At 40.2% G+C, this 13059-nt stretch overlaps 1 protein-coding gene across 1 annotated transcript in view; it reads right to left on the bottom strand.

Moving 5' to 3' along the window:
• The window catches only part of VPS13C (vacuolar protein sorting 13 homolog C), a 99313-nt gene extending 86469 nt beyond the window's left edge, over positions 1-12844 (bottom strand). Inside the window, exons 1-2 of the mRNA XM_018081424.2 lie at positions 12825-12844; positions 12237-12313 (exon numbers count right to left, since the gene is read on the bottom strand). Of these exons, the coding sequence (XP_017936913.2) occupies positions 12237-12313; positions 12825-12844 (97 nt within the window). The remainder of the gene's footprint in view (positions 1-12236; positions 12314-12824) is intronic.
• Positions 12845-13059: the final 215 nt, after the last annotated feature.

Below are 13059 nucleotides of genomic sequence, written 5' to 3'. Positions count from 1 at the left end.
ATAAATTTGAATAGAATCCTTAGTTTTACTCAGCTGAAAGTCATCAAAAACTTGTTCTGGTTGATGTGTGGAGGCTCCTTGTATATTATTGTAGCACTTGGTTAAACAAGAGGATTTGATGATTCCATCACTGGATACTAATTTACTAAATAGAAATTATAGGTACAACACTATAACACTGTGGGTTTGCTATTTATGTGGCAAGATTTGGTCACACCTCTTAGGGGAAACCTCTACCAAAAATTGAAACCTAAGAAAAGACAGGAAATCTGCACTGGAAGTATCAGTTAAAGCTTCAGTTGTATGAACAGAATTACAGACTGCAGCAGCAAACACTTGTTTAGTGTTGCCTGTTGCACCATATTACATGCATAAATAAATCACAGTCACAGCAGTTCTAGTGCCAGTCTGGGGTGGGACATGGACTGGTGGCTCAATAGCCAAGCTTTCTTCTCCTGTTTGACTGCTTTAGTGTGATAAACTCTCCAGCCATCTGAGTGTTGGCAAGGGAACAGATGGCACGTTTTACCCACTGTGCCTCCCTAAACAGAAGGGGGGAAATCAGCCAGGTAATGTTGCATCAGCTCTCATCACCAAGACTACAGAGGGGAGAGGACTTTGGGATGAGTTCCATCAGGCCAAGGGCCGTGTTTGGACAACTTCTGAAAACCTCCAAAATCTGCCACAGCCTCTCTGAGCAGCCAGTTCCTTACTGACTCTGATTATGGGGGGTGTTTTATTATCTCCAGCTATCGAGGATTTCCCTTCCTGCAACTTTTCATTGCTACAGTCTTGGAGGTAACTATATATTTAAGGCACATATTTTTGGACCTGACAGATGGAAGAGATCAACATGCATGATATTGCCTTTCCTAAAGCAAAGTTTAGTATTTGCAGAAATAACAGTATTTGATATGGGGTTTAATCTTAATTACCTTTTGATTTAAAAATTTTATAGTAACTTCATTTTTCACTGTTTTTAAGCTTGTTTCTGAGTGATACATAGGAGGTTTCAGTGCTGAATGCACTTGTAGAAAATAAGCAAAACCAAAAGGAGTTTAAGCAGTTATGTCAAATACTCAAATAAACTCCCACATTACATTACTAGAAGAATAGTTAAAATAACTGCTACTACTTAGAAAACTGCTAAGTAACAATAAGATAATTCTCAGAAAATTTTGCAGCACTGTTATATTAGCAGTAAACCCAACAGATTAAGATATATTAAGATGTCTGACACACACAAAAAATGCCAACACAAGCAATCTGCTTTCCCTTTTCCCTGCTGACAGCTGGAGAGTCTCAGCTCCCAGAGGAGAAGTGACATCTGCAAAAAGCTCTGACAGTCTTTCACTGTGTCCTCTCTCTGATTTAACAATAAAGCATAAAAGACTTGCCATGCACAAATATGTAAGAACTAAGTGACATGCAAATGGAAGCCTGTCTTCTTCATCAAAATAACCTCAATCATCTGCAGAAACCCCAGCTTTGTTTCTCAGTGTAATTTTAAGCCAAATATGTTATCTAAATCCTGACACAATGATTACATTTTTCCCCTATAAAAATGCCACATCTGTTTCTAAATAAATAAATAAATGTGCAACCTTTCCCATTATCCTCTAACCTTGCATGAAATTATCCTCTCTGGCTACTATGAACAATTTCTCAGAGAAATCTACATGGAAAAAAAACCCAAACCCACACAAATTCCCACTGACTGTTCTTTGTTAAAAGCCTAGGCCCAAAGCTTTTTATAGCTTTCATGTGATTAGAAAAAACAAGGACAGCAGTGTAGATACCACATGGTGAGAAATAATGCTGTATCCATGGATGAGGGTAACTCCATAGACACCTGACTATGCCAGGTGGTTTTCAAGGGAGTACTGCACCTTATCTGCACCTAAGAGATTTATTAACTAGAATCTGCATTTCTTTGTGAAATCTCTATGCCAGGAGGCTTAGTCTGTCTTATCAGGATTGATCACATCCATCTCATACCAGCTGAGATTTGGAATATAAATTACACTGCTGTATTTTATCCTCAGTAAAAGAACCTTCGAAAAACATCTCAGTTCTATCATAAGTAGAATCTAACTTGATTTTTCACGAGGGCTTTATTTAACAGTGTTTCTGAGAATCACAGCTTTCTGATTCAGTGATGTGCTGTGAAGATGAAAGAGCCACTAACTACATAAGAAAATTAGTTGAAATAAAAATGTGCTTATTTTAATGAGTACATTGCCTTTAATTGGGGAAGGAAGCAATAACAGTCTAGTCTGGAGCAAACACATGTGATTTTAAATTTCAAGTGTAATTTCATTCACTGGTTAAGAACTTGAACTTAGTATTTGTGAAAGCACTCACAAACATCTATTAATCCAAAGCCAAGCCATTTCACTTCCTAAAAATTTCAGTTCTTTGCACTTGGACGTTGGAACAGTCCTCCAGCAAAACCCACTGAGACATAAATGATAGAACTGTTAGAGCTACGTTTTCTGAGGGGCTTTTCTGGAAAAGTGATGACTGATATTGAAGAAATGGGATGCTGAAAGGTAGCACAATCTCTTATTTATTGCCAGCCACAGTTTGATTTGGAAATAGTTAAGAACAGCAGGAGGTTGCACAGTTACTGTTTACTAACAGATGGAGTGAATTCCCAGATGTGCAGGTCAGTCTTTAGCACAGTAAGGAAAAATTCCAAATGTCCTACTTACTGTGAGCTTAAAAAAAAAAAAAAGAGTTTCTTCCTTCTCATGGCAATCCCTCATACTCCAGACCTCACTGAACTACACAGTGCTGCTTGTAGTTAAAATAATAATGAAAAAAGGAACAGGAAGTGCAAAATGTCACAGGAAAAACTCTGCAAAAAAAGATCTCTGAATAAAGGTGGGCTACCTGCTTCAAAGATAAATGGTGAACAGCAGGTATTATTCCAAAGAGCTGTTGTCTTCAGGTGTCTCCTCTAGGCCATACTTCTCTCTCATGGCCATGTATGTACACTACAGAACAAAACCACCACCAGGTGGGACTCTTTGGTCTCCTCTGTAAGGCTAAAATTATAAACTCGGTTACAAAGTTAACGTGTGTTAAAAATTACTCCCAGCACTTCATGAGAAACAGTATTCTTGTCAGCAATTTTTTGGCTCAAACCTCTTGGTGCTTATCAAAAAGCATAAGAGGAAAAAAAACCCAACCATTAATTGGAATTGTGAGAAGGGGAGAAACCAAACACAATGTATAAACTTTTATACTTTCCCATTATCCAAATAAACAAACAGAGCCAAAAAAAGCCTGTTTCTTGTATGGTCCTGAGTTGTCAGTGGCAGCTGAGCTTTGCAGCATTTGTAACACTTCACAAAACAGCTTTTAGGACACAAAATTGTCTGTAGTATAATTCTGGAGAGCTAATGAGAAATTAGCCTTTCCTATAAAGTAGGACTGTTTATATCTGGATGGCATGAACTTGATAGCCACGGTCACAATATTATCAGAGGTAGAAGTACAACAGGGAAATACCTAAAATAATATTCAAGGGATCTCAATTTGTCATAAACTATACCACAGCCTGAAATGATTGCCTTGTGTGGCTCTGCTCCTTCCACTGGAAACCCCACATTTACTTTCTGTGTGCATTTCATCACATGTAATGTAGGAAAACGTCAAAATTTGGAAATTCTGGCTTTTTCTTAATTTGTTGCACACTATGAATTACACTTATCACACAGAAATTTATGTGCAGTGTATAGTTAACAGGAGTCACAGGCATCTGGGGCAAAGTGCTTGCTATTAACTCAGAACTAAAATAGAGTAGTCCCACCATGAGGATCTACTGTTTCACTCTACTCTGACCATTGGCTTAGATGTATCAATAATGATATATCAATATTTATAAATCAATATTGTTTTATAAAGTCAGAAGCAGACTCCAGAAGAACTAGAAGTAGACACTATGTGAAAAAAAAAATTGTTATTGCCAGTAGAAACGAATTGAATTATTTACATTTTGAACTTCATTCTAAAAGGCTTTTCAAAAATCAACATGACAACAGAAAATAAGTGATTGCTACGGTTCTTTATTAGCAATAATCCAATTACCTTCACAAAAAAGCCTTAGAGATGAATGCAATACTGAACTGCTCTTCCTTCCACACCCACCATTGTAATTAGATTTGTAACAGTTGGTTTCCCTCTGTCCCAGGCTGCAAGGACCCACCTTTCCCCGAGGGAGAGTTTTTCTCCTTGCACACAGGAGTGTGCTGACATCACCTCTGTGCAGTTCTAGAGAGGTGAGAAGGCTGCTGGATTTGCTAAAGGAAAGTTTTTCCCACAGGAATGGAGCAGGAAAAGAGCAACGATTCCTAAGTAGTGAACATTATAGTCACCCTAAGGGAAGAGCTGGTGTTAAAGAGTAGGAGCAACAGCAAAAAGTCAGATGTGATAATACAGTTCACAGTCAGACTGCTGGGTGGTTCAAGAGGTTACTGGAGGATTTTGCTTTTCCACACACAGTTCAATTCAGCAAAGCTGTTTGTAATACAATATATTGATTGTATCCCTTTTTGTAATGATGCAAAGAACTTCTTTAATTCTATTATTTTATTGTGTTCACTAATCAAATAGAAATTGAAACTGAGGTACCTGTTTGTTAGAAGTTCCCAAAAAATCTCAAAAATGTAGTCTGTTATGACTTGTTCCTGAAAATAATCTTAGCCTAGCCATTATGACAGGCTTAAAAAAAGATTGTTTAATTGAAAGCTTGTCTGTTCTTGAAGGCAGAGGGGATTTATAGACATATCAAGAAGATTCTGCATTTGATATTTTTCAGTGTATAAAGGGGCACAATTTCACCCAAATGTCTTCAAAAATCTGCAAGCAGAAGCCAACACCAAAAAATGAAAAAAAAAAACAACCCAAAGTGTTAATTGCACAAGTTACACAACATCATAAATTCTCAGGTCATTCTGCATGAAAAGGGGAGGGCTATGACCTGATAGCCCATATTTCTATGTGTTGATCTGGTTCTAAAGGGCAAGAAAGGACAGGCCAGCAAGAGGGAAAGAGTGGGGTAGGGAAAAAAAGGAAAAAGAAGAGAGAGATTTCCATGCAAGGAAAAGGAAGGTTTCCCTATCTGTTGTTCCTGGTGGTTGAACCTTTGGCAGTAAAAGCAAGACAGAGTTAGAAGCCTGCAGAAAATGCCAACCTCAATCTAGATTGTAGCAGCTTGTTACATCAGCCATTTCAACAAGTTGGGACACAGGTGCAACACAGGAGGAATCCTAAAATAAATTATAACACTATTAGTACCAATAGTGTATTTGACAGGTTTATTTTTGTGTTTCTTCCATTATGGCAAATTCATGCTTTTTAATGCTAATGTGTTCTTTTTTTCCTTACCCTTAGCACTGAAGCTGACCCAGGGTTCCTCCTGCACACTGCTGGAGTTCTTCAAGAGATACAAAATGCACAGTTCAAAGCTGAACTCGTGCAGCCTGTGAGTGTCCCAGAGGGTCACCATTCTCCAGACCCTGCAAGGCCATACTCCAGAGCAGGTAAGCTGCTACTTTTGGAGACACATCTTTCCACACACCTCAGCAAGAGTGCCAAGACAGCCTGAGGGTTCCTGTAACCTCTCATTACAGAAGAATATTTTTATATTCCCACTTAATTGTTGAAACTATTCACGTGAGAACAAACTTTCGAGTACTGTTTTTCAACTTTATCTAATTCCAGAGCTAATCATATTTCAGTTGAAGGTAAGTACACTTGCCATTCCAACTTTATTGTTTTCTGTGTTTAATCTGGGTGTTCATTATACCAGGATTCTCACACAAGAAGTATGTACACAGCTGAGTGTGAGTATCAAGTTATCAGTTATTCCACAAGCAAGGCACTTGAAGGTTAAGTCACAACATATATTTCAATATTGTATTTGAACTCAAATACTCCATATCTGCCCTTTAATTCTGCATTTTGTAGTTCTTCTCAACTGATAGATACTGAGCAGCTCAAGCCTGATTTTAGGAGCAAAGTCTGCCTCAACTTTCACTCTTATATTTGGCCTTCCCCTTTTCTCTAAAACTTGGTATTCCTTGGCTTTTTCTAACACTCAGATACTTAAGTTGTATCTGAGTTGTAGCCAAGAATTGCACCCCTTTTTCCCACAGGTAGTGCAACACCCCAGCACTGCCACCACCCAGAGAGAAGAATCATGAGAGTGTTTATACTGCTTTAGTGAAACCCTGACTTCATTCTCCTTGGAAACCTTAACAGTGATAGTTCATAACATTGTTGTACATGTCGAGTTTGACACTCAGATTGTGCTAAACCCCCGGTTTTTCAGGGCTGTAATACAACTGTGCCAGATCAGAAAGCTGTGCTACAGTGTCCTGGTCACCTTTCCAGCAGAGGGACTCCTTGTTTGTCACAGCTCTCCTGTGCCACTTCCTTTTCCTCATTCTTCATTATGGTGTGAGTAAAATGCTTTCCATCAAAACAGAGAGAAGAATCAAGTTCTTTGGCAATGTCCAATTCAGGCTGATTTTTGACAGTTCTAGCTGTATTCTAAGCTTCCCAATCTCTCAGGTAGAAAGGGAATTGTCCCCACAGCCTCTTCCATGCTGCTTGGGAAGCAGGAAGGGCAACCTGGCCTAGACTGTGTTAACTACTTGTAGAAAATATTGGGAAACACAAACCCTTCATTTGCAGCATCTTCCATGACCCTAAACACCAGCATTCAGTATTAAAGCTATTCACAGGTTTAACCTGGTTCCAGAAGCTTGCCTTTCCCAGGAAACATTACCCTCTGAACAGTCAGCATATGTGACTTGGGAAGGCTGAAGCTTCTGGATACCAATTGCATTTTAAGTTGCTGTACATATTGTAAGCTGTCCCTTATCAGGAGGAAGCCATTTAATAATACCTAATAAAAATAATAGCATAGCAACTACCTTTTACATGTCATTGGGTTTGTTAGGTGAAAGGTTGTACTTGACAGATGAGAAAGAAATTAAGAGCCTCTGCTTACCATGCTTCTGCATCTGCATTTTTGACAGCAGTGAGCCACATGTGCTTTTTGTCTGCTGTTACTGTAACAGAGGCACTCTGTTAAATAACAGACCTGTCCTTGAATTAGGCACTCACATGCTGTGCTGCAGGAGTCTGTACAAATCAGATTATCTGAACGACAAATCAAAGAATTCAAAGTAGCAATCCTGAAGTACAGACACAAATCAGATGTGTTACCTTACACATTACACCAAATCCTAGTCACATAACTGGCTTCCCTGCGTGGGCACAGGGATCCATCTGAATTCCACTGCCAGATCAGAAACCTCTCATTTCAAACCTTTCTTTATTTTTATCTCAGCTTTAAAATCCTTTAAAATACCAAACTAAATGTTTTCGATCCAGCTGAAACCTCTAAACAGCAACCTCCAGCACATCTTGGAGCCTGCCTGTCCATGCTGCCCTTATTCAACTTACTCACCTTTATATAATCCTAAATTCTGCCCTGGTTAGATACCCAGTTGTTTTGTGCCAACATTAAACACTTCTCCTGCAGACAGACTGTGTCATTTCAATTTTTATTTTATTCCTCTAAAATGCACAGGATAAGTGCATGTGGAATTAAAATTAGATACTCACTTGTTTCAAAAGCATATTCCCCATTAACTGAGAAGCAGTTAGTAAGAATGGAGCAGCCAGTCCTCACTTTAACATCAAGGACTGCCAAACATGGAAGATATCTCCTGATCCTCTGGAAGAAGCTGAGTCAGCATGGAGATGGAGAGTGATTTCTGCCCTGTGGGGCCTGTGAATCTCAGAGTTAGTTGCTGTGGGAAAATTCCATGGGGTAAAACTGGGAGCTTTTTATGCACAAAATATGGAGCCAGTGAGCTGAATGTAGCTTTGCTGAGCTGCATTTTGATGACACCCTGCTTCTGAAACTTGTCACCAGCACAAAAGGAGCCTGCCTCCAGTCTCTAACAGAGTTTAGGAAGATACTTCCACTACTCTAAACTTCATAGGAACAATCTGCATACACTTCTGACATTAAAATGGTCAAATCTGAAGGCAATGCTACTTCTTTTGAGATCAAGAAAAATATTTGAAGTCAGTGGAATAATACTGATTCCCATGACACAGCAATTTGGCCCATAAGCACATCAAATGTTATCAGCTTTGACAACACACAGTTTTGAGAAAAGCCATTTTAAATTATAACACTCTCCAGGGCAGAGCTGTCCAGAAGTAAACAAAGCTGTTCCTTGACACTCAAGAATTTAAGGCAGTAGACATTGAAGTGTCCTGCCACCCAAATCCTTGAACTCTGCCTGGCATTTGTCAACGTGGGCATGGTCTGACAGAATTAACATCACCCCATTTCTGATCTCATTACAACGAGACAATCTGCAGGATCAGATGCACTTCTTGCCCAATGCCCTCAGTCAGCTGCTTTTACCACTGAGGTAAAAGTTATGCAGGAAGGAAAACACTGAGCAGATGGGTGTGTTTACACAGCAGTTAAACTGTGTGTGCAGAAGCACCACTTACAATATTTCTGGGAAGCAGTGTAGTCAGGAAAGGATAAAAGCATATTAGAATTAATAATGACATCAGGCAGGTCAATCATATATGAGTTTTTCAGGCTGTGATTGGAATTTTTTTTCCCAATTTTTGTCTTCCATAGCCAATGCCAAGCAGCTGTATAAAAATTTTTTGACTCGCAAAGTATTTTGAAAAGCTGTAGTTTTTACTGAATATGTGAAAAACACTAAGAATATGTAACCACAGAACGTTAGACCAAGATTTAAATAGATCAAACTCCAAAATACAACCCAGTTATGTAAGTAAAGACAAGAGATGGCAACTTAGAAAGACACATTTACAAAATTTTAGATTTTTCTGTTTATGAAAGAAAATGAGTGTTCAGATTACTCAGAAACTGGAAAACAGCAGTGAACACAGAAGAGTTATCTTGAAAAATACATTTGGCACAAAGTTATTATATGCTCTCAGATGAACTAAAAAAAAAAAAAAAGAAGAATGTTTCCAGTTCCCTAACCTAAAATAGATAGATGGGTCCTTCCTGAGATTTTGCAGCATAGAGTGATGAAGACCAGCTCTGAACAGGACTTAAGTTTTAAGATTTCCCACTTCAGGAGGACTGGATCACAAAGATTGTGCACAATTTACTTGACTGTCAGCCAGTGCACCAGATCAGACACTCCTGGTTTGTAGGGACAGTCCACAATTAGCTGAAAAGCAAACCTCAACTCATAATCCTGCTGTTTAAATGGAGACCAAAAAGGAGTGATCTGGAAGTTGGCCATATTGCCCTGCAGTCCTAAGGCTGGCCCACAAATGAACATTGCTGCAAACCCTTGGCAAGCTTTGTGCTCATGTAGAGGAAAGGAATAACTAAGGAGGGGAAACAATGGCTCTGCAAATGCACTGAAATTTTCAGGAAGCAGGAAATGGCAAAGGGCCTGTTTAGATCTTTGTGGTTCCTTAAGAACAGCTGAAGAGGCTTTATCCTCCCTTCCAGGCAATCCTGGCACTGGCAATCCCAGGGGGCTGAAGTCCTGTTCCAGAGAGGCCTTTACCAGAAGGAAACAACCCCTCTACCAACCACCTGATGCAAAATTAACAAACAGCAATCCTCCTCTGCTGGGCACACACACGGATTACACACTGCAGAACTTTATGACTTCATAAACTAGTGAACTAAGTCAATATATTGGTAACACACCATCTAATCTCAACTGTCATTTTGGTTTGATTATAATATTGTTCATGTTAAGTTTACAGCAGCTGAGCCCATGTGATGTGCCTCTGTGATGCTAATATTTACCTTTATCATTTAAAATAATAAAATATGAAAAAGCACACAGAACTAGATTGTGCCTTCATATTTAACAGCCCCTTGCAAGTCTCTCATGCAATACAAGTCAGGACTTCTAAAAACAAAGGCCATGATGAGAATAGGTCACCCCTTGTCAAGAAAGATGAATTAAAATGTATCCACTAACATGATCAGAGGACAGGTGAGCATATTTTACAGAAGAACAATAGAAGAGCTTGGCTAGCAAACTGAAGGATGTTAGGATACAGGTTAGTTCTTACAGCTCCTTTTTTGGGGAAGTTAATTCCAAAACCAGAGCTTATACTCATCTCCATTTTTGTAATTTAGATGTGACTATTTTGGAGGATATTAGTTCATCTTAAAAGAAACCAAACCACAAGACTTAGCAATTTTTATAGCATAAAACTAGAGTTTGAAATATTTGGCATAGACTCTTCTTACATACTCATCAATCCTTAACAAGTTTGTGATATCCTGTGGTTGCCTCTCCTACACTGTGAGCTCAGATTTGCCCCTAAATTGCAGTCCTTAACCATGAAAACTTCCTGTTCTCTGCTCCATGAGGAATGCTGGATGTGCACTTTCCTGGAAGATACCTATAAATAACCCCTTTTCTAATGCAAACAGAAACCCTCCAGTACCAAGGTGAGGGGGTTTTAGGTCCTGATAAATAGGGCTCTCTCAGTATTAGACAACTGAGAGAATTAATTCTTCTCTTCACTAATGATGCTCTAAAGTGGTTCCTGTGCAGTCTTACCCAATCCAAGCTCTGGGTTCTTGGCTGGACAAAATAAGGAAGATCAAAGTTTCAGACAGAGGCAAGATTGTTGAGATGGGGAACATCACTTCCTGCAAAGGCATAAATCCCTAAGTTAAAAACAGGGACTCAAGGATGGCAACTCAGCAGCTCTGAGGGTGAGCCTGTACCAGGGAACAGGGGAGGCACATGGTCATCCCCCTGTTCCTGTCAGGGCCCTGCCAGCTCTCCTTGGCCTGGGAACGAGTTGCTCTCAACTGTGTGCAGAAGGCAACCAACACCTGCTCTGTCCCTTGAGGGTGTGGATGCCCTGCTTGCCCTACAAATTACTGATATCCACCTCAAAGGTACAAACTACTGACATCCAGCTCCAGTGACAAGAAGCGTCCAGCAACCTAATGACCAGCTTTATGAGTGTGCACTCAGTTGCCAAAAATGACAGAGAAGAATGAGGGCACCTCCAGCATTCCAAACCTCCCAGCATGGCCAGGCTGCCTGACAAGAAGTCTTTCCCTGAATGATGGTTCATACTCCACATCCAAGCAAGGGAAAACCCTGTTGGTGCTTTGCTCCATGCAGACAGATTGCCTCCAGATGGGAAAAGCAAGATCTCTTCACTTGTAGCAAATGTTGAGGGGTAAAAAAATAAAACAAAACAAAACCTACAAAACCAAAACAAACCACAAAGCAAACATCTGATCACCATTCCCATCTGCATCTGTCTGAGTATTGAGCTTTGGGGCCTCCCAGCTCATCAGGGCCACTGCCAGGAAGGTCCCCCATCCTCAGAGCACATGGAAGCACAGCCCAGGAATCCCACTGGTGCTCAACAGCCACAAGGTCAGACTGAGAGCTGCTGGTTTTGAAGCATTTTACCACTTTTCAAAGAGGAGCATTCTGATTTTCTTGCTTTGCCTGTGAAGCTCCTTAATTTACCTGTGTGACTGTGGAAAGTTTGTTGCATTTATCCACAAGCCAGAAGGAAGTAGGGATTAATCTTGAATGTCAGACAGAGTCTGAATCCCCACCTAAACCAACACAAACTAACTGCCCTATAATCTCTCAGTAAATTAGTTTTGCCTTTTTGTGGCAGGAGGAAATGCCAGTAAGCTTAGAAACAGGAAGCCAAAAATAAGGCCACAACACAAACAGATCATTTGTTTAACGTAGTAAGGAGTAAGATTAAAGAAATACTGGCAGCCATAAGGTGATCATTTTTCCTTCACTTTCTTCCACAATTTAGATTTGAGAAATTCTTAATTAATGAATGTTATCTGCAGACATTCATTGCTAACCAACAGTGTTCATCAGGTTTTCTCTAAGTGACTACCTGGGCTGCCTCCCACCATCCCCTGCACAACCATTTCCCTCTCTCAAGATCCTTCAGAAATAACTAGGGAAACTTCTGCTCCAGGAAAGTTCTGGATGCTTCCTGTGATGGTAGCAATCATGGTATGGTTAATGTTATTTTTTTAAAATTGCTTTTTTCAAAACATAGCTTTCAGAAAACACACAATAAAAAGACAAATTCTATTCACCTGGGATATTTTATCCTCAAAACCAATAAACTGGTTCTGCTGCTTGAGAAACTGCTGCTATTGTTTGTTTTCTTACCTTGACCAGTGCAGCTACAGTCCCTCCCAAATCTCCAGTGCTTTGCCTCTTCTCCTTTACTCTCTTCCCTCTTTTGTCTTCTCAGAGCCCAGCTCTGCAGGCTGTTTTCCTGCTGACTCCTTGGCCAGCTGGGCTGCTCCCCCCCAGCCACCCCTGCAGAGGCTGCCATGTCCTGCCAGCTGCCCGAGGTGACCCCTCCCTCCTCCAGGCCTTCACTCCTCCTCTGATCCCTCCATTGAGCTCTAGCAGGAGGATCAAGGAAAGCACAAAAAGTACCAGCTCCGTGCTGGGGCCAGAGCAGCCTCGATGGGCAAAGTCTGACTCCACTTGCATGCCTGAGCTAATCAGCCTTAATTGCTCTTTAGGGTTCATGCACACACAGCTTGATCAGAAACAAGACAAATTTTTAATTTACTCCCTAAGATACAGTCTGTGGTTAACATTCAGGCTGGGAAACATGAGACCAAACACTTGGAATATGACTGAAATCCAGCTCCAGTGACAAGAAGTGTCAAGCAACCTAAATAACCAGCTTTATGAGCTCCAACTGTAATCAGCTTCCTACTGTTTGTGGTACCTCTGCATTACCTGTACTTCTCTAGAGCCATTTTTCAAGAAAAGTTATAAAAATAGTCTGTTTTCATAGGTTATTTTTACCCAGCTCTTTAGAGCATTGTAGGTTCACTTGGTGAAAGGATGTTAAATTAGCTTCACAAATATTTAGTCAAGCTGCAGCACAACTTTCCTCCTCTCTTTCTGGACAGAGCTAATAGCTGTGCCTCCTGGTTACTGTAGTTACACCTTACTGGAAAAGCATCCAGGC

Source organism: Manacus vitellinus, unplaced genomic scaffold (genome assembly GCF_001715985.3).
Source record: "Manacus vitellinus isolate BGI_N305 unplaced genomic scaffold, ASM171598v3 scaffold_53_pilon, whole genome shotgun sequence".
Taxonomy (NCBI): Eukaryota; Metazoa; Chordata; class Aves; order Passeriformes; family Pipridae; genus Manacus; species Manacus vitellinus.
This window is presented reverse-complemented; position numbering and strand designations above follow the sequence as displayed.